Genomic DNA, 26,259 nt, shown 5'->3' with positions numbered 1-26,259 from the left:
AGCAGAAAAAGCCTGTAATACCTCATCCGACCAGACAGAGAAGTCATATCTGTCAAAGGTTTGACAATGGTGAAATAATTCAGCGTGAATTTTCTGTAGTAATTAGTAAATCCTAAAAACCGCATCAGGGCTTTCTGATTCTTCGGCCGGTCCCATTCCAGTACCGCACGGACCTTTTCGGGATCCATCCGAAAACCAGAGGCAGAAAGCAAGTACCCCAAAAAACGGCAGCTCCTGAACAGCAAACACACATTTTTCCAGCCTGGCATACAATTTATTCTCCCGAAGGATCAATAACACTGGTCTCAAATGATCCTGATGAGTCTTCATATTGGGTGAATAAATTAGTATGTCATCGAGGTAAAGAACAACGAACCTCCCCACCAAATGATGAAAAATGTCATTGATAAAGCGCTGAAAGACTGCTGGAGCATTAGTTAAACCAAAGGTCATGACTAGGTTCTCGAAGTGACCCTCGGAGGTATTGAAGGCCATTTTCCATTCATCTCCTTCCCAGATTCTGATCAGACCATAAACTCCTCTTAAATCAAACTTAGAAAACACCTTGGCACCGACAATCTGATCAAATAGATCCAGAATCAAAGATAACGGACAGTAATGAGATTCAGTTCCCAGAAATCTAGGCACGGTCTAAGGGATCCGTCCTTCTTTACGAAAAAGAAGCCAGCGGCCATAGGAGACTTAGATGGTCTAATATTTCCCTTTGCCAAACTCTCGGCAACATACTCCCATATAGCTACTCTTTCGGGTTGAGAAAGATTATATAACCGAGATTTGGGCAATTTTGCTCCGGGGATAAGATTGACCGGACAATCATACTCTCGATGAGGGGGCAAACTCCTGAGCTCCACCCTGCGAGAATACATCCCAAAAAAAAAAATAAAAAATGAATAAATAAATAAAAATTGGAAAGAAACTGAGGCAACACCTTATTGGACACCCCCGAAATAGAGGCATTAAGACACTCCAATTAGTGATTTGTCTTGCTTGCCAGTTAATGGTAGGGTTATGTTTTATGAACAATGGTAAACCCAGAACCATCCGAGCAGGCAAACCTTTCATAATAAAACAAGAAATGAACTCAACATGAGAATCACCCACCCTCAAATGAATATCCTGAACAATATGAGTTAGACATCTTTGCGAGAGGGGGGCGGAATCTATAGCAAACACTGGAATCTCTTTGCTTAATGGGCTAGTTTTAAAACCATGACTCTGAAGAAATTGAAAATCAATAAGATTAAACCCTGCGCCACTGTCAAATACCTTTAACTCAAGTCTTGCGCCACCATGGCAGGCAGGAGGAATCAGGTACTGCAGGTAGGATACGAATATACCTACTCTGACTCCCCATTCACACTACCAAGAGTAATGGAGTTTTTTTTTTCCTTTGAAGGAATTCCCTATTTGTTTTTCATTACCACTTCAAGGTTTAATAAAAGGGCACACTTTAATGAAATGACCTTCTTTACCACAGAAGTAACACAATCTATTCAGCTTCCTAAAATTCCTATTATTACCAGAGCAAGAAGTAACCTGACCCAATTGCATTGGATCCTCTCCAGTCCCTGATCCAAGTGTCATAGTACCCCGAGGGACAGGAGGGACCGATTCCCCACCGGACAGCACCCCCTGCCCGAGGGGGACCTTGCACCTCTCCCTAAGATGTCTATCAATCCGTACGGCCAAAGACATGGCTGCCTCCAAAGAATCAGGATTTTCATGAAATGGAAGGGCATATTTTAATCTCTCAGATAGCCCCTGACAGAACTGACTACGGAGTGCAGGATCATTCCACTCCGATTCAGTCACCCATCGTCTAAATTCAGCACAATATGACTCAGCAGTACGTTCTCCCTGGCACAAGCTGCACAACTTAGATTCAGCTATAGAGAACCGACTCTGAAAAATTTATCCACCGACCGGAGGGACTATGAACCGGTCGGCCGAGAAAAAGCCCAAGACTGAGCGTCACCTTTTAGCAGAGAAATAATAATCCCTACTCTTTGATTTTCGTCTCCAGATGAAATTGGACGCAGATGAAAATACAATTTACAGGACTCCCTGAACCGAATAAGGTTTTCCGGGGGAAGTGATAACTTATCAGGGAGAGCGACCTTAGGTTCCAGGCAGACCTGGTTTCCCCCGGTGGCGCCAGACGCCAAAGTACTCTGACACCGTGCAACCAAATTGCGGAGGTCAGCTACCTCCAAAGACAATCCATGCATGCGATCAACCAAAGCATCAATAGTTTCCATTTTGCAAAGAGCAAGGCAAAAATGACGGTATGGCGGGTTATAATGTCACGGTAGATAAGGGAAGGAAACAGAACACGGCAAAGCAAACAAAACAACTGACTAGGCACCAAATGCTAGGGAATAAAGGGGTCACCTCCTACTAATGCCTAAAAGACTTTCCCTAAGCTGCTATGCCCATGTGCATATCTCAATGGTAGATATGCACATGCCCACGTACCTAAGGCTAAAACACACTGAACCAAACCCTCAGCCCGAGGGAAGAGGGAAAGAGACTTCTACAACCGAAGGAGCGAGCGTCTCCATAGAGGCCTGGACAAAAACAGACACAGAAGGAAAAAGGAAAAAGGACTTATCTAGAGATGTATTGGTGCAGATGATCCACCAAACGTCAGAGCTCACACAAGGCAGAACTATAACCCACAAAGGCTATAGGGAGAGAGAGAGGAATAAATAGCCTCACCAATTACCTAAATAACAACAGCTGGGAGGAGGTGGGATTTTGCTCAAACCCAGAACAAAACAAACTGTCAGATCGAGTTACGTGCAGCAATTCTGACAGATCTCCTCAGAACACCCACAGGGCAGAGCATGACAGCTAGGTGATAACCATGCCTAGATTCAGAAGCAAGGCAAATGCATAGCAACTGCCCACACAAAATGTGAAACCAGGTGAAAATGAAGCAACAGACAGACCCCTGTTGCTCGTAACAACAACCTAACATTATAAACTTCTAACTAAATTTCCATATCCTGCAAAGGAAAACATACACCAAACATGTTCTTAACACAACCATATCAGCAATATGGCCACATTATCAGTTTTTGGTAGGGTGGGCACCTCCACTGCCAGTTATCAGACCCCAATATCTGCAGGTCTTCTGTATAAGTCCAAAGGGTTCCCTATTCCAACCAGCAGTCTCCATAACCAGAAAACTGTGAGAAAAACCAGACAACATGCAATGTCTATGGTCAGCTGTAATCTTGCAATCTCCACCTTTCTTATTATACAAGGATAAAACATATAATACTGAGATAAAACAAGACTGAAGACAAGGGGACAGATTTATCATTACTCTGACAGCTTACTCCAATCAGATTTCTGATCGGCCCTTTAAGGCTGAGTTCACACGGGCGAGATTTCCGCGCGGGTGCAATGCAGTAGGTGAACGCATTGCACCTGCACTGAATCCTGACCCATTCATTTCAATGGGGCTGTGCACATGAGCATTTTTTTTCATGCATCACTTCTGCAATGCTTTAAAATCGCAGCATGTTCTATATTCTGCGTTTTTAACGCAGCCCTGGCTCCATAGAAGTGAATGGGGCTGCGTTAATAACGCATTGCATCTGCAAGCAAGCGCGGATGCAATGCGTTTTTCACTGATGGTTGCTAGGAGATGTTGTTTGTAAACCTTCAGTTTTTTATCACGCGCGTGAAAAACGCATCAAAACGCATTGCATCCGCGCGGAAAAAACTGAACAACTAAACGCAATTGCAGCCAAAACTGACTGAACTTGCTTGCAAAATGGTGCGAGTTTAACTGAACGCACCCTGAACGCATCCGGACCAAATCTGTCACGCTCGTGTGAACTCAGCCTAAGGCCTCTTTCACACTACAGTTTTTTGCTTTCCGTATACGGTCCGTTTTTTGCGTTCCGTATACGGTCCGTATACGGAACCATTCATTTCAATGGTTCCGCAAAAAAACAGAATGTGTTCCGTATGCATTCCGTTTCCGTATTTCCGTTTTTCCGTTCCGTTGAAAAGATAGAACATGTCCTATATTTGGCTGAGAATCACAGTCCGTGGCTCCATTCAAGTCAATGGGGCCGCAAAAAAAACGGAACACATACGGAAATGCATCCGTATGTCTTCCGTATCCGTTCCGTTTTTTGCGGAACCATCAATTGAAAATGTTATGCCCAGCCCAATTTTTAATATGAAATTACTGTATACTGTATTTGCCATACGGAAAAACGGAACGGAACAACGGAACGGAAACGGAACCACAACGGAAGCAAAAAACGGAACAACGGATCCGTGAAAAACGGAACGCAAAACACTGAATGCAACATACTGTAGTGTGAAAGAGGCCTAAGACTGTGATAAATGTGGTTTGACCGTAGCAGTTTATCCGTCAGTAAGCAGCTTTACAAAAGTCGCACGTCTTTACGAAAAGTCGCATGTTCTTGTAAAAAGTCGCATAAGATAAGCATGGTCCGCACTGGAGTGATTTTGCTCATTTTTTTGCAACTTTTTAAATGGTCACAATAGTAAATCTGTCTATTCATTTACATAAGAAAACACGCCCACTTTCAGAAAACTGGCGAGCATAGTGCAGAGCCAATAAAAGTCTCAAATTTTTGCGCAGTTTAAGCGATTGCGCAATTTTTTTTGACTTTTTCACTCCATTATTCTGACTTGAGCTAATAATAAATCTGGCCCAAGATCTTCACAGCCATCTACAGATCATAGAGGACATTTCATGAGACCTTATCTTAATTTACCTGATCATCTGGTGGGATATTGTGATGTTCTTCTGACCCATCCTGTGGAAGAAGAGGACTGGGACATCTCTCTGATGTTCTTCTCTCTTCCTTAACTGTAGGAAATACATCCAGTTACTGAATTCATTCCTTAGATACAGATAATGAGAGGACGTGTGGATTTAGTCATGTCTATTACCTGCTGATGTGAAGGGCCAGTAATCCTCCCTCTTAACGTCCTTATCTCCATCTACCATATCATCTTGTTGGACATTGTGATGTTCTCCTGAACCATCCTGTGGAAGAAGAGGACTGGGACATCTCTCCGATGTTCTTCTCTCTTTCTTAACTGTAGGAAACGCATCCAGTGACTGAATTCATTCCTTACATACAGATAATGAGAGGACGTGTGGATTTAGTCATGTCTATTACCTGTTGGTGTAAGGGGCCGGTGATCCTTCATCATGATGTCCTTATCTCCATCTACCTGATCATACTGTGGGACATTGTAATGTTCTTCTGAACCATCCTGTGGAAGAAGAGGTCTGGGACATCTCTCTGGTGTTCTAATCTCTTCCTTAACTGTAAGAAACGCATCCAGTGACTGAATTCATTCCTTACATACAGATAATGAGAGGATGTGTGGATTTAGTCATGTCTATTACCTGTAGGTGTGAGGGGCCGGTGATCCTCCATCATAATGTCCTTATCTCCATCTACCTGATCATACTGTGGGACATTGTAATGTTCTTCAAAACCATCCTCTGGAAGAAGAGGACTGGGACATCTCTCCGGTGTTCTTATCTCTTCCTTAACTGTAAGAAACGCATCCAGTGACTGAATTCATTCCATACATACAGATAATGAGAGGACGTGTGGATTTAGTCATGTCTATTACCTGTAGGTGTGAGGGGCCGGTGATCCTCAATCATAATATACTTATCTCCATCTACCTGATCATACTGTGGGACATTGTAATGTTCTTCAAAACCATCCTGTGGAAGAAGTGGACTGGGACATCTCTCTGGTGTTCTTATCTCTTCCTTAACTGTAAGAAATGCATCCAGTGACTGAATTCATTCCTTACATACAGATAATGAGAGGATGTGTGGATTTAGCCATGTCTATTACCTGTAGGTGTAAGGGGTCGGTGATCCTTCATCATAATGTCCTTATCTCCAGCTACCTGATCATACTGTGGGACATTGTAATGTTCTTCAAAACCATCCTGTGGAAGAAGAGGACTGGGACATCTCTCTGGTGTTCTTATCTCTTCCTTAACTGTAGAAAACACATCCAGTGACTGAATTCATTCCTTACATACAGATAATGAGAGGATGTGTGGATTTAGTCATGTCTATTACCTGTAGGTGTGAGGGGCCGGTGATCCTCCATCATAATGTCCTTATCTCCATCTACCTGATCATACTGTGGGACATTGTAATGTTCTTCAAAACCATCCTCTGGAAGAAAAGGACTGGGACATCTCTCCGGTGTTCTTATCTCTTCCTTAACTGTAAGAAACACATCCAGTGACTGAATTCATTCTATACATACAGATAATGAGAGGATGTGTGGATTTAGTCATGTCTATTACCTTTTGGTGTGAGGGGCCAGTGATCCGCCTTCATGAAATCCTTATCTCCATCTACCTGATCATGTTGTAGGGCATTGTGATGTTCTTCTGAACCATCCTGTGGAAGAAGAGGGCTGGGACATCTCTCTGGTGTTCTTATCTCTTCCTTAACTGTAGAAAACACATCCAGTGACTGAATTCATTCCTTACATACAGATAATGAGAGGACGTGTGGATTTAGTGATGTCTATTACCTGTTGGTGTGAGAGGCCGGTGATCCTCCATCATGACGTCCTTATACAGATCTTTGTGTCCTTCTAAATACTCCCACTCCTCCATGGAGAAATGGATTGTGACATCCTGACACCTTATAGGAACCTGACAACACAATGATACAGTCATCACCCAGATCCCTTCATAGCGTTCCTGTATATTGTCCCAGCATTCCCAGCAGTGTCACCTCTCCAGTCAGCAGCTCAATCATCTTGTTAGTGAGCTCTAGGATTTTCTTTCTATTGATTTCCTCATGCATCAGGGGGTGAGGTGGAGGCCCTGTGATTGGGCTCAGTTTTCTTCCCCATCCTTCAGACACAGGGTCCTGACAGCGCTCATTAGAGGTCTTCTTCACTACTGTGTAGTCCTGGTTATGGAGAGACCATGTAATAAATATCACTCCATACATTTCCATAATCCCTCACCTCTCCTGTCATGTCCTTATAGGATAGCTGCCTTACCTCTGGTGGCATTAGATGCAGAGCTTGTTAATAGCCCATTTGCATCCCTTTCTTCTCAAAATTCCAAAGGAGCATGTATGGCCTATAAGTCTCCTCACAACGATTAAGGAGCTCTCTCTCCAAGGAGAAATAGTACCCCCCAAATCCTGACTTAGGCCTCTCACCCAGTTAAGCCAGTATTCTCTGCTCTGCACTGATTAGGGGAAATCACCTCGAAACAGCTGTCTGCAGATGAGGTGCTGGCTTATTTATTATCCAAGTCAAGTCTCAAGGCCTATTTAAAGAGTCGAACATTGACTTATAGGATGGCTGCCTTACATCTGGTGGCATTAGAAGCAGAGATTGTTAAGGGCTCATTTGCAACTTTTTCTTCTCAGAATTCCAGAGGAGCATGTATGGCCTATAAGTCTCCTCACGCCGACTAAGGAGCTCTCTCCCCAAGGAGAGATAGTCCACCCCCCAAATCCTCAGGATTTCTCACCTCTCCAGTAAGCCGGAAGAGGATCTCTAGGGTGAGATTTATTATACTCTCTGCCATCTTGTCTCCGTCCCTATCCATCCTTGACGGGTCAATCAGGAGAAGGATCTTATTTAGAAGATATCCACCGAGCAGATCTTATATTGTAGGAACCTGAATGGAGAGAAGATGAGACAATGTAAATGCTAAAAAAAAAACAACTTGTAAAACACATTAACTGGAGATAATAAGAGGAGACATCGGAGGAGATAATAAAGTGTAGATGTTGTGTTCTCTTCTTTTATAGGAAACACAAGGCAGAAGCACCATGTGTAAGGTCAAGGCAGTTTCAAAATATATGTCAGACTTTCACATGACCTAGAACCAATGAAAGGTAAGGCCACATCAGTGATGCCAGTATGAACAGCACGTGACCATCATAGACCCCAATGGTCAGGTGATATACATACTGCCATAGGAGCTCCAACCAATGTTGTCGATGCACAGACGGATCTGGTCACATAATACGACCGTCTGCATCCGTTCAGAACAGATCCGTTTGTATTATCTGTAACATAGCAAAGACGAATCAGTCTTGAACCCCACTGAAAGTCAATGGAGGACGGATCAGTTTTCTATTGTGCCAGATTGTGTCATAGAAAACAGATCCGTCCCCATTGACTTACATTGTGTGTCAGAACGGATCAGTTTGGCTCAGTTTCGTCAGACGGACACCAAGACGCTGCAAGCAGCGTTTTGGTGTCCGCCTCCAAAGCGGAATCGAGACGGAACGGAGGCAAACTGATGCATTCTGAGCGGATCCTTTTTCATTCAGAATGCATAAGGGCCAAACTGATCCGTTTTGGACCGCTTGTGAGAGCCCTGAACGGATCTCACAAACGGAAAGCGAATACGCCATTGTGAAAGTAGCCTTATTTTTAAGAAGTGGCATGACCAAATACAATAGTTCTTAAACCGGGTCAGGGATTGCAAACTCTGCAGGAGTTCCCACCAAATCAGGTGTCCAGGCGTCACCAAAGTGACTGTAGACAAGGCAGCCTATCCTACTATGCTGCTGTGGGTCTCTTTAAAGAGGTCGTTGTATGATTAATCTACAAATGAAAATATCTTTCTAACGGCTTGTTCACACGACTGTTGGTGTCCCGTATGCGATCCACAATGCACGGGCACCTTCCGTGGAGCAGGCGCATGGGAATCGAAGACCCATTCACTTGAATGGGTCAGCGATTCCTCCATTCCGCAAAAAGATAGAGCATATTCTATATTTTTGCGGTGCAGAGGCACGGAACTGAACCCCAGAAAGCACTCCGTAGTGTTTTGTTCCGCCCATCCGTTCCGCATCTCCTGATTTGCGGACCCGTTGAAATGAATGGGTCCGCATCTGTGATGCGGAATGACAACGGAACGGTGCCGTGTATTGCGGATCCGCAAATGCGGTCCGCAATACGGGAAACGGGACACCAACGGTCATGTGAACGAGCCCTAACAAAGCTCGAACCAAACCTGTACTTCATGTGAATCCAGTGATCTTCCCTATTTAACATTTCAATGGCTCTGCTAGATTTATTTCTAGCTGGAAGCTCCGGGAGTGTGTCCTTTCCGCTGCAGCACTATCCCTATAACTGTCATAGATTCTAACTGTAGAGCCAGCTGGTGGCAGTTCAGCGGAAATAAGGAACAGAACAAGCAGCAGGTGGCGCTATACACATACATTTTATTGAATAACTCAGTGACTCTACTACATTTCTAATTTGACTCAAGTATACAGATCCCGACACTGGTTTGAAAAATTTTGAATATTTTTCATTAGACAACATCTTTAACCTTTTCCATGCCAAGGACGTATGTCATATGTCCCTGCAGAGTGGAAATTCAGTAATCAAGGACATTGCTACGGATGGCTGGATCTCAGTCTTTGTAACAGCTAGAGCTTGTAACCAGTTTTGTTTAAAAACTGCCGATCTCATCTCTTAGAACAGGTCCCAGGTGAAAACTGCTCTAACTTGCCATTTATCACAGCTTGCGTCTCTATCTTGGTCTTGTTTTAATGCAGAGATTTCTTTAAAACAAGACCTTGCATTACTCCCTTCAGCCAGCCTTGAGGAACAGAGGGAGTCCAGTGCAGGAGTGGCAGCACAGAGAGAGACATATAGAGCCTTCTCTCTTCTCTGTGTAACTTTATATTGTCCCAGGGGGAGGATAACATGGACTTATGTGAATGTTATCAACTCCCTTTATCCATCAATCAGAGTGCATACTTGCTCTGTACATGTCACATATGGGGATCTTTTTATTTATTTATTTTTTATTCAGAAAAAACATCAAATTACCCATCCATGCCTAATTAGGCCCTTTATTGACACCATGACCCAGGCATTTACCTGTAACAAGATCGTGGCGGCAAATAAATTGGACTAAACACATAAACATCAATAAAGTTTACATTTTACACTGTCCCTATCCTGTCCATCCCCGATCTGTACAGTAAAATATAAAGACCGCATCTCTAGTAATACTTATTACATACTGCAGTAATAGTAATAACGATTAGCACTAGAAAGGAATAGCCAATATAATTCTGACAGATGGAAAAAAAATCATCAGAAATGACTTTTTCACTTTACTGCCACAAACCATTGTTCAATTACCTTGGATTTTTTAAACAGCAGAGGGGCTTTCAGACAAGTGTAATATGGGCCTTTTTGTCCATACTACAGATGCAACGCCCGAACCTCCCGCAGTTCATCAGAACCAGGTATGTCGTTCTCATTTTCTTATCAGGGTCATTTATTAACATGAAATAAGCCTATATTAGGTGTATTTCAGGCACAGATGGTGGCGCAACAGTGTAAAAAAAGTGGGCGTGAAATGACGGGTAGGCGTAGAAAATGGTCTAAATGTAAGCCAGCTAGGAAGCGGCGCTGCATGAGCTGAAGTTATGTAAGCCCCTGCTGTCTCCTTTCCTCCCTCATGTATCCAGAGCTCCTGTTTCACCCTCCTATCTCCTGTTGCTGCCCTGCACAGACCTCCTGCCCCTACTTGTATGAATCCCCCTCAGAGCCCCTTCCGCCTACTTGCTGTGTCCACCCCTCCTGTCCATCCAGGGCCCTGGGCCCCTGTCTCACTCCTCTGCCTCTCATTATGGTGGTGTCTAAACCGCATTCACCATAAGGACCTTTTAACGTCTCAGGGTCATGAAACTGTGACCCCCACCCCGTACTGTGCCCCCTTATGCCCTGCATTGTGCCCTCTTACCACACCCTGTGCAGTGCCCCTTGTCATTCCCTGTACTGTGCCCTCTTATACCCTTTTTTCGGTCACTGTATAGTGGTGCTACACAATGACTGTATGGCGGTGTTATCCAGTGACTGTATGGCGGTGGCATCCAATAACTGTGTGTCCATAACTGTATCCGCTACCCTGCCAACGCCACCTTTTTTAGACCTGGCATAAGTGGAGAAAAGTTGCAGATTGCGGTGCTAAGGACCTTTGCGCCACAATCTGTGTCAGAAATAAGCCTGACATAGACGTATTTCTATATAATAAATGACCCCCTAATTGTATTATTATTCGGGGGTAGGGCTAATATCTTTATAGTATATAGATTCTAGTGTATTATACTGTGCCCGGTATTTCCCAGTAGATAAATGATCATTGGGAAACAGTCCTCATCCCTGACCACCAGGACCAGGTAGCGCTCCGTCAGTACATGGCGGCCTCCCCTCTCCGCCACGCTGCTCCGCTGTGTACTGAGGCTTATTCTGGGTTCACATTACATTTTTGCCATCAGTTTCATGTATACCAAAAATGTTTGCGTTAACAGATGCCTCAGACTGGGCCTGTTCCATTGTAAAAAAAACATATGTTAACGTAGGTATTTTTTACTGGACTCTGCAGGACACAAAAACTTGGAGTGCTGCACATTTGTATACATCAAACCGATAGGAAAAACATGATGTAAATCCACTGGGGGGGGGGGGGGACTAAAATGTCACCTGGCCCAGCGGTGACATCATGACCGTCTCACTGCTGCAGCGGGCCTGAAGGAGCTGCGGTTAGTGAATGACAGGACCGCCGGCTCCCCTGCGCTCCAGCATTGATGGGTATGCAAGGGGGCCACTAGGGGATTATTACACTGTGAGGGCCCCTTACACAGTATAATGACCAGTGCCCCCCATTTAGTATAATGATCCCCAATGACCCTCCATTTAGTATAATGACCCCCAGAGCTCCCACTGAATATAATCACCCCCAGTGCCCCCTCCATACAGTATAACCCCCAGCGTGGGTACCACTGTGGGTCATTATTCTGATTGGAGGGCCACTGTGGGGTCATTATACTGTGTGGAAGCCGCCGGGAGACATGTAAATGCAAAAAAATGCCTCAAGTGGGCCCACTGGGATTTCTCGCCCAAGGGCCCACATTAACCTGGAACCACCCCCGTTTGACAAACTATATTTTATGTGCATAAGGTAGAGATAAGCGGACCTTTTGAGATACAGTTCATTTCAGGTTTGCAGAATTTTTCAAAAAGTTTGGTTCAGACCCAAATCGATACTACCCAAACCAAAGTTGCTTCAGTTGCCCTAGAAATTGTTATATAACCCCTCTAGTCTGCAAGGACTCAGAATTTGTAGAAAATTACGGTATAATTTTTGTTAAAGGGGTTATAATGCCCCCCAAAATGCCTGGGCCCCTCATACAAATTATACTTACCTCATTCCCTGCCAATGCTAGGGAGGTGACCAGGCATTTTAGGGGCATTATAGGGGTTGGATAACCCCTTAAATTTTTCATAAATGTTTGCTTTTTCTATCCCCCCTCCCCAAAAGCTTGAAGAAAATAACAGCAGTAGTAAAGGATGTCCTAGTGACACTGACATACATAGCTGTGGGGAAATACATGTTTGACAGCATTAACAAACATTGTGTCTAAAAACACATCTTTTATGCGTTTTCATATTCCAAAGCTTCCAAAAATTGTCCCTTACCAAGGGCAGGTGGTGTTTAACCCCTTAAGGACCTCCACCGTACATGTACGACGCTGGTGGACGTGACTTAAAGATCAGCGCCATACATGTATGGTGGGCTGATTGGGCGGCTGCAGGAGCAGCGCCCGCCCGATCAGCGTCACTGACAGCTGGATTCCTGCTGTGAAGACACAGATGCCGGCGTATTAACTCCTTGTATGCCATGGTCAAAGCTGACACGTGCCCTTCGCATCTCTATCGGATACCCGTGCTGCAGTGGCAAGGACCCGATGGCAGAGAAGGCAAGCACGATGCCTTCCATAGGCATCAGGACTTTCTTTCTACAAAAGCCTGTGAGATCCCGCTCTTAGGCTGGGTCTCACAGGCAGGCTGTCGGCCTAAAAGCTGCCATGCAATGTGTTACAATACAGGCTGTATTGTAATGCACTGCAGAGAGGATCAGACCCCCAGAAGTTGAAGTCCCAGAGTGGGACAAAAATAAAAAGTAAAAAATAAAAAATATTTAAAAAGTTTTTTTCATAATAAAATAAAAGTTTTAAGTAAAAATAAATGTCCCTTTCCCAAAATAAAACACATACATTTTTTAAAAAGAAATAGAAAAAAAAAAATACAGACATATTGGGTACTGCCACATCCGTAATGACCGGCTCTATAAAAAATATCACATGATCCACCCCCTCAACTGAACACCGTAGAATTTTTTTTAAATAAAAAACTATGCTAAAAACAATCACTTTGTCACCTTACATCACAAAAAGTGCAACACCAAGCGATCAAAAAGGCATATGCCCCCCAAAATAGTACCAATCAAACAGTCACCTCATCCAGCAAAAAAATATGCCCCTACATAAAACAATCGGGCAAAAAATAAAACAAACTATGGCTCTCAGAATATGGAAACACTAAAACATGATTTGTCACCTTACATCACAAAAAGTGTAATACCAAGCAATCAAAAAGTCATATGCACCCTAAAATAGTACCAAACTGTCATGTAATACCGAAAAAAAATGAGCCCCTACATAAGACAGTTGCCCAAACACATAAAAAAATAATAATAATATGGCTTTCAGAATATGGAGACACTAACAAACTCTTCAAAAATGCTTTAATAGGTAAAACTGAAATAAACAACCAAAAAAAGAGTAATATGTGGTATTGTCGCGTCCGTAACAACCTGCTCTATAAAAATATACATGATCTAACCTGTCAGATGAACGTTGTAAATAACAAAAAATAATATGGGGCCAAAACAGCTATTTTCTGTTACCTTACCTCCGAAAATGTGTAATATAGAGCAACCAAAAATCATATGTACCCTAAACTAGTACCAACAAAACTGCCACCTTATCCCGTAGTTTCCAAAATGGGGTCACTTTTTTGGAGTTTGTATTCTAGGAGTGCTTCAGGGGGTCTTCAAATGTGACATGGCAACTGAAAATTATCCCAGTAAAATCTGACTTCCAAAAACCACATGGCGCTCCATTCCTTCTGCACCCTGCCGTGCGTCCGTACAGCAGTTTGTGATCACAAATAGGTTGTTTCTGTAAACTACAGAATCAGGGCAAGGCCTCATGCACACGGCCATCGTGCGGCTGTTCCCTGCAGCAGCCGGGAGGGATCAAGACCCATTCAACTTGAATGGGTCCGTGATCCGTCCGCAGTGCAAAAAAAAAAAAGAACATGTTCTATTTTTTTGTGGTGCAAAGGAATGGACAGAAACACCACGAAAGCACTTTGTAGTGCTTCCGTGGGGTTTCTTGCCTCCGTTCCGCACCGCAGCTCTGTATTGCGAACCCATTCAAGTGAATAGGTTTGCATCTGTGATGTGGGGAGCACACGGCTGATGCACAAATATTAAAATGGAAAATCTACCAAAAAAGTGAAATTCTGAAATTTCATCTCCATTTTCCTTTAATTCTTGTGGAACACCTAAGGGGTTAACAAAGTTTGCAAAGGGGTGTAACTTGTAAAAATTGGGCCATTTATGGGTGGTTTCTATTATGTAAGCCCCACAAAGTGACTTCAGACCTGAACTGGTCCTTTAAAATTAGGTTTTGGAAATATTTTGGAAAGATTTGCTTCTAAACTTCTAAACCTTCTAATGTCTCCAAAAAAGAAAATGTCATTTACAAAATAATCCAAACATGAAGTAGACATATGGGGAATGTTAAGTTAGAAATATTTTAGGAGGTATCACTATCTGTTTTAAAAGCAAAGAAATAGAATTTATTGGGTAAATTTTGAATTTTTTAATAAATAAAAATGAAATATTTTGACTCAAATTTACTATTTATCATGAAGTACAATATGTGATGAGAAAATAATCTCTGAATGGCTTGGATAAGTAAAATCGTTTTAAAGTTTTCACCTCATAAAGTGACATGTCAGATTTGCAAAAAATGTCCTGGTCTTTAACCCCTTAGTCACCACGCACATTAAAAAAAAAAAAATTGCATTCCAAGAGCTATACATTTTATAGTTTTTTCATCAATGTACTTGTATGAGGACAAGTTATAGTTTTTAATGCACCATTTTAAGTACATGTAATAATTGATTAAAGCAAGCCGTTTAGCTAAAACCCCCTTTGTTTACGTCAGTAAAAGAGCATATTAGTGGTCACTAAAGGGTTAAGGTAAAAAAATGGCAGAGTCCTGAAGGGGTTAAACACGCACAGTGTTATTGGGGGAGGGGGGGGGGGGGACAGTGGCTTGTCAGCAGGCCAAGCGTCCAAAAATCATGCCTTAACGTAGGGAGAATGCCTTCCCCTACGACACGCACAAGTGTTAATTGTCAGAAGAAAATTGACTCGTTCTGAACTAGCCTAGAAAAATTCTCCCTTTTAATTGAGAGCAGCAGCAGACAGGGCCAATGCAAGGATTTTTGCCAACATAAGTGAAGTTACATTTTGCCCCCCCCCCCCATCAGTGGGGGTGATGTAACATGGAGGGGGAGAAATGTGACAAATTTCTCCCCCTCCCCTCTCTATTAATGTTTTGTAAAAAAAACATTATGCTCACCTGGCCCTGGTCCCGTCTGCAGCAGCTCCCCTTCTCCTCTGTGTGGTCTTGGTATCTTCTCTCTAGGCTCCCGAAAAGTTTAAGGGCCTGTCCCACTCAGCCAATCAGTGGCAGCAGCTTTGTCACGTGTCAGGCCAGTGATTGGCTCAGCGGAAAATCACTGGTCTGACACGTGACAGCTGCGGCCACTGATTGGCTGAGTGGGAAAGGTCCTCAAACTTGTCTGGAGCATAGAGAGAAGATACCAAGACCACACAGAGGAGAACAGCCGCAGGCGGGCGGCTGTCGGCGTGCAAGTAATTTGGCTCGACGTCTCTGCGCCCTAAGGCAGCCACTTGGTCTACCTTATTATAGCGCCGGGCCTGGCAGCAGAGCAGTGTGGAAAGGGTAAAGCAAAGCAGCATGTGGCCGCAATAGTGGTGGCAGCAGTGACAGCATAGCATGGAACATACATGGCAGTAGATCGGCTGTTTTTGGGTAGTAGTAGTAGTAATGGTAGTAGTGGTAGAAGCGTGGCATTAATAGTGGTGGAAGTAATGGATTAGTAGCACGAAATAGTAGCTGCGGTGGCAGCAGCAGCAGCCATATGGTACATGTTTGGCAGGCAGACAGAAGCAATGGCATCATAGGGCAGATGTTTTGGACACCGGCGGAGGACAACTTGGTCCGTTTTGGCGTCACCATGCCCCCTGTCGTGCTGAAGACCATATCCGAGATGACACCGAAGGCCGGGCAAGAAAGAAAACAGAGCGTGCTGTGCCAGGGCAGTGTTGAGGCATAAGGTCTCCATTTGCTGATTTGCATAGTCTGGCGCAGCGCATGAAAGCCTTTCCATTATGTTAGGACACTGAACTGGCTGCTGCGGCTTCTGCTGCTTGTGGCAGCAGAGAGGGCAGAAGATGGGTAACCCTGCAAGGGGCAAAGAGGGACCTCCCTTTTAGACCCACTAGCGGCACGCGTGTGCTTGCAGAAAGCTGCGTACACAGGGTTTTCTGGTAAGAAAGATGCATTAGTTGTTCTGTTCCTGCCCTTGTTCCTTGCTGCATGAGCATCACCATCTATTCTAAGATAAATATGAGGGGGGTGAGATCACATGTGGTCCCCACTGACACATTTTGTGGCCTCTTCTAAGGGCTTCAGCAAGCAATAGGCATCTATGATTAGCTGTCACTGCCTGATCTCAGAACAACACATGCTCCCTGCTGAGGCGGTCTAGTGCATGACATCACTTCACTTTACATGTGACAGTAGGGAGGGGGAGTGGGAGCAGGAGCAACGATTTGCCCTGCTGCTGTTGAGGACAGGAGGATGTCCATGGAGGAGGTGGTGGAGGAGGCAGATAAGCACCTGGTGTGGGAACTAGACTGACACAAATGTGGCGGTGTTGATAAGACCTGACCTTGTTGCTGGGGTGCTGCCGCAAATAACATTGACCCAGTGGGCTGTAAAATACATCTACTGTCCCAGCCCGTAACAGCTGGTCCTGCACCTTGCTGCACAGTGAGAAATGTGATTAGAAAAAAAATTGTGTTGAAAAAAAAAATGGACAGCTGAGCAGAAGCATAAATATTATAGAGCAGAATGAAATTTTAGTGAACGTGCTGAACTGCAAAACCATTACCACAACTAAGAGGTACAGCAGCAACTGCACCACCAGCAACTTGGCCAGGTGGGAATTCAGCTTGTAGACAAGCTATTTGCTGGTCGATTATAGTTTTCTCATGGCCACACATTGTGTTTTGGATGTCTCATAATGGAGAGGAGAACAAGGCTACTGATGAGGGTGATGACAAGGCCACTGTACTGCTTGGGGATGCGGGCCGGCTGCACAAAAGACTGGGAGATGGATGACAGACTTGTTCTGATTGGGAAAATAGAACTGACTGGCATTCCCAAAGGATCCAGTGATGCTGCCTCATGTGCTACAGTAGAGCTCTGGTACCTTTGTTTGTGTTGGAACGCCCACAGCTTACTTTAATCCAGCAGATCTTGCACACAGCTGTGGTTTTGTGAGCTGGCCTTGTGGAGAAAAAAATATCATGCACGAGCTGCTCACACACAGCTAGCGGAAGCCAAGCTTGGTGCAAGTCTGGCACATTTTGAGACTGTGCCCACAGTATTAGCAGCATCTCTCGGAAATGCCTTCTAAAAGGGTTGTCTGCATTCAGAGCTAAAACCAGACATATCCCCATTTTCACCCAGGCAGCCCGCCTGACATGAGCATTGGAGAATTTCATGCTCCGATGCTCTACTTTGCCCTGAGCTAAATCGCACAGGAAAATAGGTTTTTCCTGAGATCCGGTGACATACTGTGTCACGGTCCCTCCTATTTAGTTCTGACTTACACTGCTTACCATGTGGTTGATATTTCCTGTTTAGTGTTGGTTGAGCTGGTGCGTTGTTGCTTTGGATCTCCTTCTCCTCCATCCTTCTTTAAGAAAAGTGCATTTCATTTTGCATTTTGTTGTTCGCTCGTGTGTTTTGTTTTCTAGGCCTCAGGCAGATGCTGGTTCCTTTATTTGGGATCGAACCAGTAGTCTCATTCCCTGCCACCGTTCCTAGTGCTTACCAGGGTCCCCAGGGCTTAGGTTCCGGTGCATGAGTATTTTCACCTTCAGGGTCTATTCATACTGGCAGGAGTCAGGGAGCGGTCTAGGGATTCCTAGGAGGTCACCATCCCCCTTCCTTAGCGTTGACGCCTAGAATCTGGTTTATTTCCTTCAGGTGTATTTTGGTGTAACACCCTTCCCAATACCCGTGACATTATCAACAGCCCAAAAACCGCCAATTTATTTGTGTCAGTACAACGATGGATACTGTTTCTGCACTGGTCGATCATATGTCTTTGGAGGTGGCTGAACTCCGCACGGCCGTCTCGCAGTTTCCGAGGCCACGACGGCGGGTTACAGCAGCGGGAACCAGGCCTGTCCTGAACCAAAGGTCGCTCTTCCGGATAGGTTTTCCGGAAGTGACAACTTTATTCGGTTCAGGGAGTCGTGCAAACTATATTTTAGATTTCTAACTCTTCTGTGGACGAGAGTCAAAGAGTGGGGATTATTATTTAATTACTGAAAGGTGATGCTCAGTCTTGGGCTTTTTCTTTGCCGACCGGATCACAATCTCTCGGTCGGATATGGGCAACTAAATGGGCAACTAAAACTGAGTGGAATGACCCAACTAAATGGGCAACTAAAACTGAGTGGAATGACCCAGCCCTCCATAGTTAATTCTGTCAAGGGTTATCCGAGAACCTGAAGGACGCATTGGCATTTCACGGTCTAATGTTCCTCTCGCTCGAGACATACTATCATATAGGGAGGCGGCCCCTTCTGACATTTTGGGTAAAGAGGCACCTCAGCTTATGTCTGATTATAAGCCAATGCAGTTGGGGAAAGTCACTCCTGGATCTGGTAATAAAGACGTTAGGGTTAAGAAAAGACTCTGCTTTTTCTGTGGTAATGGGGGACATTTTAATAACGTATGTCCTTATGTAAAACGTCAAGGTGAAAAAGGTAAAAAGAAAACTAATGTGTTTAGTCCTCTTCTCACTCTTGGTGGTGCTGGTGGGAAATCTGAGAATGTACTTTTTACCGGTAGTACCCAATTTCTCCTGCCTGCCAAGGTGGCGCTAGACTCCAAAACTGTGGGAATTTAAGTATTTATTGACAGTGGGGCAGGGGTTAACCTAATGGATAGCCAATTCGTCCGTATGCATGGTTTGACAACAAGCGCATTAGACAAAAATATTTTGGTGTTTGCGATTGATTCCGCTACACTCTCACAAAAGTATTTTTTTTAAAACAGTAGTACAGGACATTTGCCTAAAGGTGGGAGATTCTCATCAAGAATCCATTTCATGTTTTGTGCTGGAGGGTCTGCCTGCTCCTCTGCTGCTAGGTTTACCGTGGTTATCCAAACATAACCCTACCATCGATTGGCAAGCGAGTTGTAGAAAACGGTCTTAGCACATCGCTTTCTGGTGTAACCACTAAAGTTATACCTTCATTTATTTTGGATTTTTCTGATGTATTCTCTAAAAGTGGAAACCAGGAGTTACCTCCACATCGGGAGTATGATTGCCCCGTCAACCTTATTCCCGGAGCTAAGTTGCCCAAGTCTCGGTTGTAAAATCTTTCTGAACCCAAACGAGCTGCTATGCGAGAATATATCACCAAGAGTTTGGCCAACGGTAATATTAGACTATCCAAATACCCAGTGGTTTAAGAAAAAGGATGGAACTCTTAGGCCATGTTTAGACTTCCGTGAGCTTAATCGCATTACTGTCCGTGATCCTTATCCCCCTCCTTTGATTCCAGATTTGTTCAAATCAGATTGTCGGTGCCAAGGTGTTCTCAAAGTTGGATTTCAGGTGGCATATAATCTGGATCAAGGAGGTGGACGAATGGAAGACATACCCCTGAGGGTCATTTTGAAAATATGGTCATGCCTTTTGGGTTAACCAGTGCTCCTGCAGTTTTTTAACATTTCATCAATGACATCTTTCAGCATCTGGTGGGCAGGTTTGTGTTGGTGTATCTGGATGATATTGAAATTTATTCTTCCGACATGGAGAAGCATCAGGATCACGTGAGACAGGTCTTACAGATCCTGAGGGAGAATAAATTGTATGCTAAGGTGGAGAAGTGTGTATTTGCTGTTCCGGAAGTGCAATTCCTGGGGTACATTCTCTCATCTTTGGGTTTTTGTATGGATCCGGAGAAAGTCCATGCTGTATTGGACTGGGAGTGACCCAAAAATCTGAAAGCACTCATGCAATTTTGGGATTCACCAACTACTACCGTAAATTTATCTTTAATTACTCGACTGTTGTTAAACCATCAACAGATATGACTAAGAAAGGTGCGGATTTCTCAGTCTGGTCTGATGAGGCATTACCTGTCTTTTCAGTGGTGAAGGAGTGTTTTGCTTCTGCTCCTATACTGGTGCAACCGGATGTGTTACAGTCATTCATTATGGAAGTTGATGCACCTGACTCTTGTCCTCCAGAGAAGTAGTTTTTTCCTTCGGAACAACGGCACAAGCTGTTCCAGGAATATCACTGTACTGTTCTTACGGGACACTCTTGGAGCAGATCCACGGTTGATCTTATTTCCCAGAGATTCTGGTGGCTAGAGTTGCATAAATGTATTGAGGGCTATGTGTCAGCTTGTGAGACTTGTGCACGGGCAAAGGCTGACACATACTCGGCCTTCAGGATCTCTACTTCCCTTGTCTATCCCGTTCCGACCGTGGACTCATTTGTCCAAGGACTTTATCACAGATTTGCCTAGCTCCTCGGGGAAAACTGTGATTCTGGTTGTTGTTGATCGCTTCAGCAAGATGTCGCACTTTATAGTATTATCAGGTCTTCCTAATGGTAAAACTCTTGCACATGTGTTTGTCGATAACATTGTGAAACTACACGGTATCCCCTCTGATGTGGTGTCTGATAGGGGGACAGTTTGTTTCCAGATTCTGTACTCGCCTGGGGGTCCAATTGTCCTTCTCTTCGGCTTTTCATCCTCAGTCGAACGGACAGACTGAGCGCACTAACCAGAATCTGGAGACTTATTTGAGATGTTATGTCTCAGAGAATCAGGACGAGTGGTCTTCATTTTTGTCGTTGGATGAGTTTGCCACAAATAAAAGTAGGCAGGAGTCCACTGATAAGTCAACGTTTTTCAGAGCATATGGGTTCCATCCACAGTTTGGCACATTTTCAGTTACTTAGACTTCTGGTATACCGGAAGAGGAAAGATTTTCCTCTTCTTTGTCATGTATTTGGCAGAAAATTCAAAACAATTGAAAAAAAAATGGGCAAAAAGTATAAACGTATGGCTGACAAGAGACGTATGAGTGGTCCAGACCTGAGAGTGCGTGATTCTGTGTGGCTTTCCACAAGAAACAGTAAGTTGGAAGGTTTATTGGGCCATATAAAATCTCTGTCATTATTAAACTGTTTGCTTTTCATCTTGCACTCCCACAGGCTGTAAAAATTCATAATGTCAACCCTGCTGAACCGTCTTCCTTACCTCCTGCTCCTGTCTTAGTGGACAGTAATCTTGAATTTCAGATTGTCAGGATAGTCAACTCACAAATTCTTTGTCGATCTTTTCAGTATCTCGTGCACTGGAAAGGTTACGGTCCAGAGGAAAGAATGCGGGTCCCTGCGACCGACGTTAATGCCAGTCGCCTTGTGAAGGCCTTTAATAGGGCGCATCCTGATAAAGTTGGTCCTGGGTGTCCGGAGGTCACTTGTAGAGGGGGAGGTACTGTCACGGTCCCTCCCGTAAGAAGATCGGAGAGCCTGGCGGCACGTGAGGGTATCTGACAGTCTCTCTGTTTTCTCCTTGCAGTGTTGTTGTTTTGCTTAACCACACCTCTTGTCAGATGCAGGTTGTAATAATTTCTGAGGCCCTATTTATTTCTGACTCACACTGCTTACTATGCTGTTGATGTCTCCCGTTTGGTGTTGGTTGAGGTGGTGTGTTGTTCCTTTGGATCTCCTTCATCCTTCTTTAAGATAAGTGCATTTTGTTTGCTTGTGTGTTTTGTTTTCTAGGCCTCAGGGAGATGCTGGTTCCTTTATTTGGGAAGGAACCAGTAGTCTTATTCCCTGCCACCATTCCTAGTGCTTACCAGGGTCCCCAGGACTTAGGTTCTGGGCTGGCGCAGGAGTATTTCCACCTTCAGGGTCTACTCATCCTGGCAGAAGTCAGGAATCCCTAGACCTCTCCCTGATAAGATAAGATGCCTTTATTCTTACAGTGACAATAATGGCATCTTATCTTATCAGGTAGAGGTCTAGGGATTCCTATGAGGTCACCATCCCTCTTCCTTAGCTTTGAGGCCTAGAATCTGGTTTATTTCCTTCTGTGTGTATTTTGGTGTAACCCCTCCCCATTACCAGTGACAAACGGGCTCTCCATGGGTAAGCTAGGCAGAGGCTTCCACCTAGAAGTGAGCCCAGTGACATCACTGGCACTGATGGGCGGGCTTTACCGCTGTCCTTGCTTGTAAAACGGCTAGGGCAGTACTAAAGCTTGCCCATTAGTGCCAGTGACGATATTGGGAACAGTGATGGCCAGTTCGCAGTGTTCACCGACGAACACATGCGATCTGCCATCTTTATTCCCAAGTCCGGCGATGCAGAGGTAAGTCCTTACCTGTGCCTGCGCCGCAAGCCGCTCTGAAACAGGCGCAGGCACAAGAAAGGACTTACCTCTGCATCACCGGACTTGGGAATAAAGATGGCAGATCGCATGTGTTCGTCGGTGAACACTGCAAACTGGCCATCACTGATTGGGAACACTGCTAGGTGGAAGCCTCTGCCTAGCAGTGTAAAAAAATAAACAAACTGCCCTTGCCCTGCACGATACAGAGCAAGGCAAGGGAGAGCATCTAGGCATGAAGTGCTCCGATGCTCATGTCAAGGGGGCTGCCTGGGTGAAAAAAGGGATATGTCAGCGCTGAACCCGGACAACCCCTTTAAGGCTTTTGGGAGGTAGAGCCAATTTAATGGATGCATGCAAGATGCGGAACCTCATGGCGTTCCCTGCATTTCCCAGTAGAGTATTGGGAAGCACAGTTCATCCCCAAACGGGCCCCTGACACTCCCTTGTCACTTGGGAGCGGCAAGGATGGCGTAAAAACACTTGTGACATCGGTGACGGACCCCACCGATTAGTGATGAGTGAAGTAAGCTTCAGATGCTTTGTTGCTTTGTTCAAAACTTCGGAATAAGGGTCCATTCACAATGTCCGATTTTTTTTTTTCAGGACCCATTGAAAATGAATTGGTACAGATCTGGTCCAGATCTGTTCCGCAAAAAACTGAACAGATCAGGAAAGAAACAACGGACGTGTGAATGGACCCTAATACTGTACGGAGATTCGTCGCCGTACAGTATTAGAATGTATGGGCTTCCATGAGCTGAAGTTAGTTATTCACGAAGTCGCGAGTGACTAAGTTGAATAACTTTGGTAGCTGATTTTTAAAGCGGAAAATCACTTTTAAAACTTGAAACCGAACCCAGCTTCAGTTCCGAAGTACTAGGTTTTCCATTTTAAAAATCAACTACTGAAGTTATTTAACTTAGTCACTCGCGACTTCGTGAATAACTAACTTCGGCTCCTCGGAGCCCATACATTCTAATACTGTACGGAGATGAAGCATCCGAAGCTCGTGTCGCTTAACACTACTGATGACCTATCTGGTGGACAATACGGTTCTAGCCTGAGAAACCAGCACTTTCTCAGCGCACCAACACTAAAGCGCGTTATTGCCGTATGAACCCACATATCTAAAGAAATCTACGGATAACACGACCGCCGCTTCATGGTAGATCCGCTTACCTGAGTGATCCCCGGTCACTTCCTGTTCAGGGGAGTCACATAACAGGCAGGAGGAGCGCACAGAGGAGCGCACACTCACAAGGAGGAGGAAAGCAATCCTGACCGCTACACTAATCACAGCGACGCGGTATATAAGGGGGGGCATTGGGACGGGAACTTACTTTTCTTTGTCTCCTTCCTGCCTAACATGGAGCAAAACTCATTTTTTATTTTTCCCATCAACTTTGCTGTATGACGGCTTATTGCTTGCGGGACGAGTCGTACGTTGTAACAGCAGTTGAGTCTACCGTAAATGAACCACAGGACGGCTAATAAATCATTATCTGCGGTGGAGGGAAAAATAAACCGCAACTTCCTCATTGTTTTGTAGGTTTCCGTTTTACGGTATTAATTGTGCAATAAAAGCGACGTTACCTTTATCCTGCCGGTCACTAGGAGCACGGAGAAACCGGACAGACGGTGACGGTGACTGTACACCTCCCTCCAACGGCACCGCTCTACTATACCAGTATGGGGGAGGGGAGACTAGTGGGCTAAAGGACCTTTCATGATGTCATGACCATGTGACTGTGTGTGGGAGGAGTCAGGCTCTGGGCTGTACTGCTGGAGGTAAAGGACCTGTGATGATGTCATGACCATGTGATTATGTGTGGGCGGAGTCAGAGATCATATGACCAGCGTAAGCAGGATTCTGCTCTGCAGGTTGTGATCAGTGCTGATGGCCTGAAGTTTTTGTGTCGCATCAGGATGGAATTACAGAGTGTATGTAGCAGAGCCGGGAGCGTAACTACCATAGCGGCAGACCATGCGACTGCTATAGAGCCCAGGGCAAGAGGGGGCCAGTTGGGATCATCTCCTCTTCTACCGGGGGTGAAAACTTGGTCAGGACTCTACCCTCTACACCAGGCATGCTCAACCTGCGGACCTCCAGCTGTTGCAAAACTACAACTCCCAGCATGCCTGCTCTAAAGGAGCAACTTTTAGCAAATGTCCTGTGTGGGAGCCTGGTTTTATCCTTGCTAGGGGACAATTATTTCTCTATGTACACCACTGAGCAGAGCTGTCTCTGTGTGATGTGTATGTAGCAGAGCTGTCTCTGTGTGATGTGTATGTAGCAGAGCTGTCTCTGTGTGATGTGTATGTAGCAGAGCTGTCTCTGTGTGATGTGTATGTAGCAGAGCTGTCTCTGTGTGATGTGTATGTAGCAGAGCTGTCTCTGTGTGATGTGTATGTAGCAGAGCTGTCTCTGTGTGATGTGTATGTAGCGGAGCTGTCTCTGTGTGATGTGTATGTAGCAGAGCTGTCTCTGTATGATGTGTATGTAGCGGAGCTGTCTCTGTGTGCTGTGTATGTAGCGGAGCTGTCTCTGTGTGATGTGTATGAAGCAGAGCTGTCTCTGTGACTTGTATGTAGCGGAGCTGTCTGTGTGATGTGTATGTAGCGGAGCTGTCTGTGTGATGTGTATGTAGCAGAGCTGTCTCTGTGTGATGTGTATGAAGCAGAGCTGTCTCTGTGTGACGTGTATGTAGCGGAGCTGTCTCTGTGTGACGTGTATGTAGCGGAGCTGTCTCTGTGTGACGTGTATGTAGCGGAGCTGTCTCTGTGTGACGTGTATGTAGCGGAGCTGTCTCTGTGTGATGTGTATGTAGCGGAGCTGTCTCTGTGTGATGTGTATGTAGAGGAGCTGTCTCTGTGTGATGTGTATGTAGCGGAGCTGTCTCTCTGTGTGATGTGTATGTAGCGGAGCTGTCTCTGTGTGAAGTGTATGTAGCGGAGCTGTCTCTGTGTGATGTGTATGTAGCGGAGCTGTCTCTGTGTGATGTGTATGTAGCGGAGCTGTCTGTGTGATGTGTATGTAGCGGAGCTGTCTCTGTGTGATGTGTATGTAGCGGAGCTGTCTCTGTGTGACGTGTATGTAGCAGAGCTGTCTGTGTGATGTGTATGAAGCAGAGCTGTCTCTGTGTGACGTGTATGTAGCGGAGCTGTCTCTGTGTGACGTGTATGTAGCGGAGCTGTCTCTGTGTGATGTGTATGTAGCGGAGCTGTCTCTGTGTGATGTGTATGTAGCGGAGCTGTCTCTGTGTGATGTGTATGTAGCGGAGCTGTCTCTGTGTGATGTGTATGTAGCAGAGCTGTCTCTGTGTGACTTGTATGTAGCGGAGCTGTCTCTGTGTGATGTGTATGTAGCGGAGCTGTCTCTGTGTGATGTGTATGTAGCGGAGCTGTCTCTGTGTGATGTGTATGTAGCGGAGCTGTCTCTGTGTGATGTGTATGTAGCTGAGCTGTCTGTGTGATATGTATGTAGCAGAGCTGTCTGTGTGTGATACGTATGTAGCGGAG

General features: G+C 44.9%; 1 protein-coding gene across 1 annotated transcript in view; it reads right to left on the bottom strand.

The window, feature by feature from the left end:
* Positions 1 to 24,458, bottom strand: part of LOC122941921 — a 42,521-nt gene extending 18,063 nt beyond the window's left edge. Inside the window, exons 1-12 of the mRNA XM_044299419.1 lie at positions 24,334 to 24,458; positions 7,558 to 7,707; positions 6,803 to 6,982; positions 6,597 to 6,720; positions 6,364 to 6,513; positions 6,131 to 6,280; positions 5,898 to 6,047; positions 5,665 to 5,814; positions 5,432 to 5,581; positions 5,199 to 5,348; positions 4,966 to 5,115; positions 4,788 to 4,882 (exon numbers count right to left, since the gene is read on the bottom strand). Of these exons, the coding sequence (XP_044155354.1) occupies positions 4,788 to 4,882; positions 4,966 to 5,115; positions 5,199 to 5,348; positions 5,432 to 5,581; positions 5,665 to 5,814; positions 5,898 to 6,047; positions 6,131 to 6,280; positions 6,364 to 6,513; positions 6,597 to 6,720; positions 6,803 to 6,982; positions 7,558 to 7,635 (1,527 nt within the window). The 5' untranslated portion in view covers positions 7,636 to 7,707; positions 24,334 to 24,458. The remainder of the gene's footprint in view (positions 1 to 4,787; positions 4,883 to 4,965; positions 5,116 to 5,198; positions 5,349 to 5,431; positions 5,582 to 5,664; positions 5,815 to 5,897; positions 6,048 to 6,130; positions 6,281 to 6,363; positions 6,514 to 6,596; positions 6,721 to 6,802; positions 6,983 to 7,557; positions 7,708 to 24,333) is intronic.
* Between the last annotated feature and the right edge of the window lie 1,801 nt (positions 24,459 to 26,259).

The sequence above is a fragment of the Bufo gargarizans genome, chromosome 6, assembly GCF_014858855.1.
Source record: "Bufo gargarizans isolate SCDJY-AF-19 chromosome 6, ASM1485885v1, whole genome shotgun sequence".
NCBI classification, from domain to species: domain Eukaryota; kingdom Metazoa; phylum Chordata; class Amphibia; order Anura; family Bufonidae; genus Bufo; species Bufo gargarizans.
The sequence above is the reverse complement of the archived record's forward strand: the minus strand, read 5'-3'. Positions and strand labels throughout refer to the sequence as shown.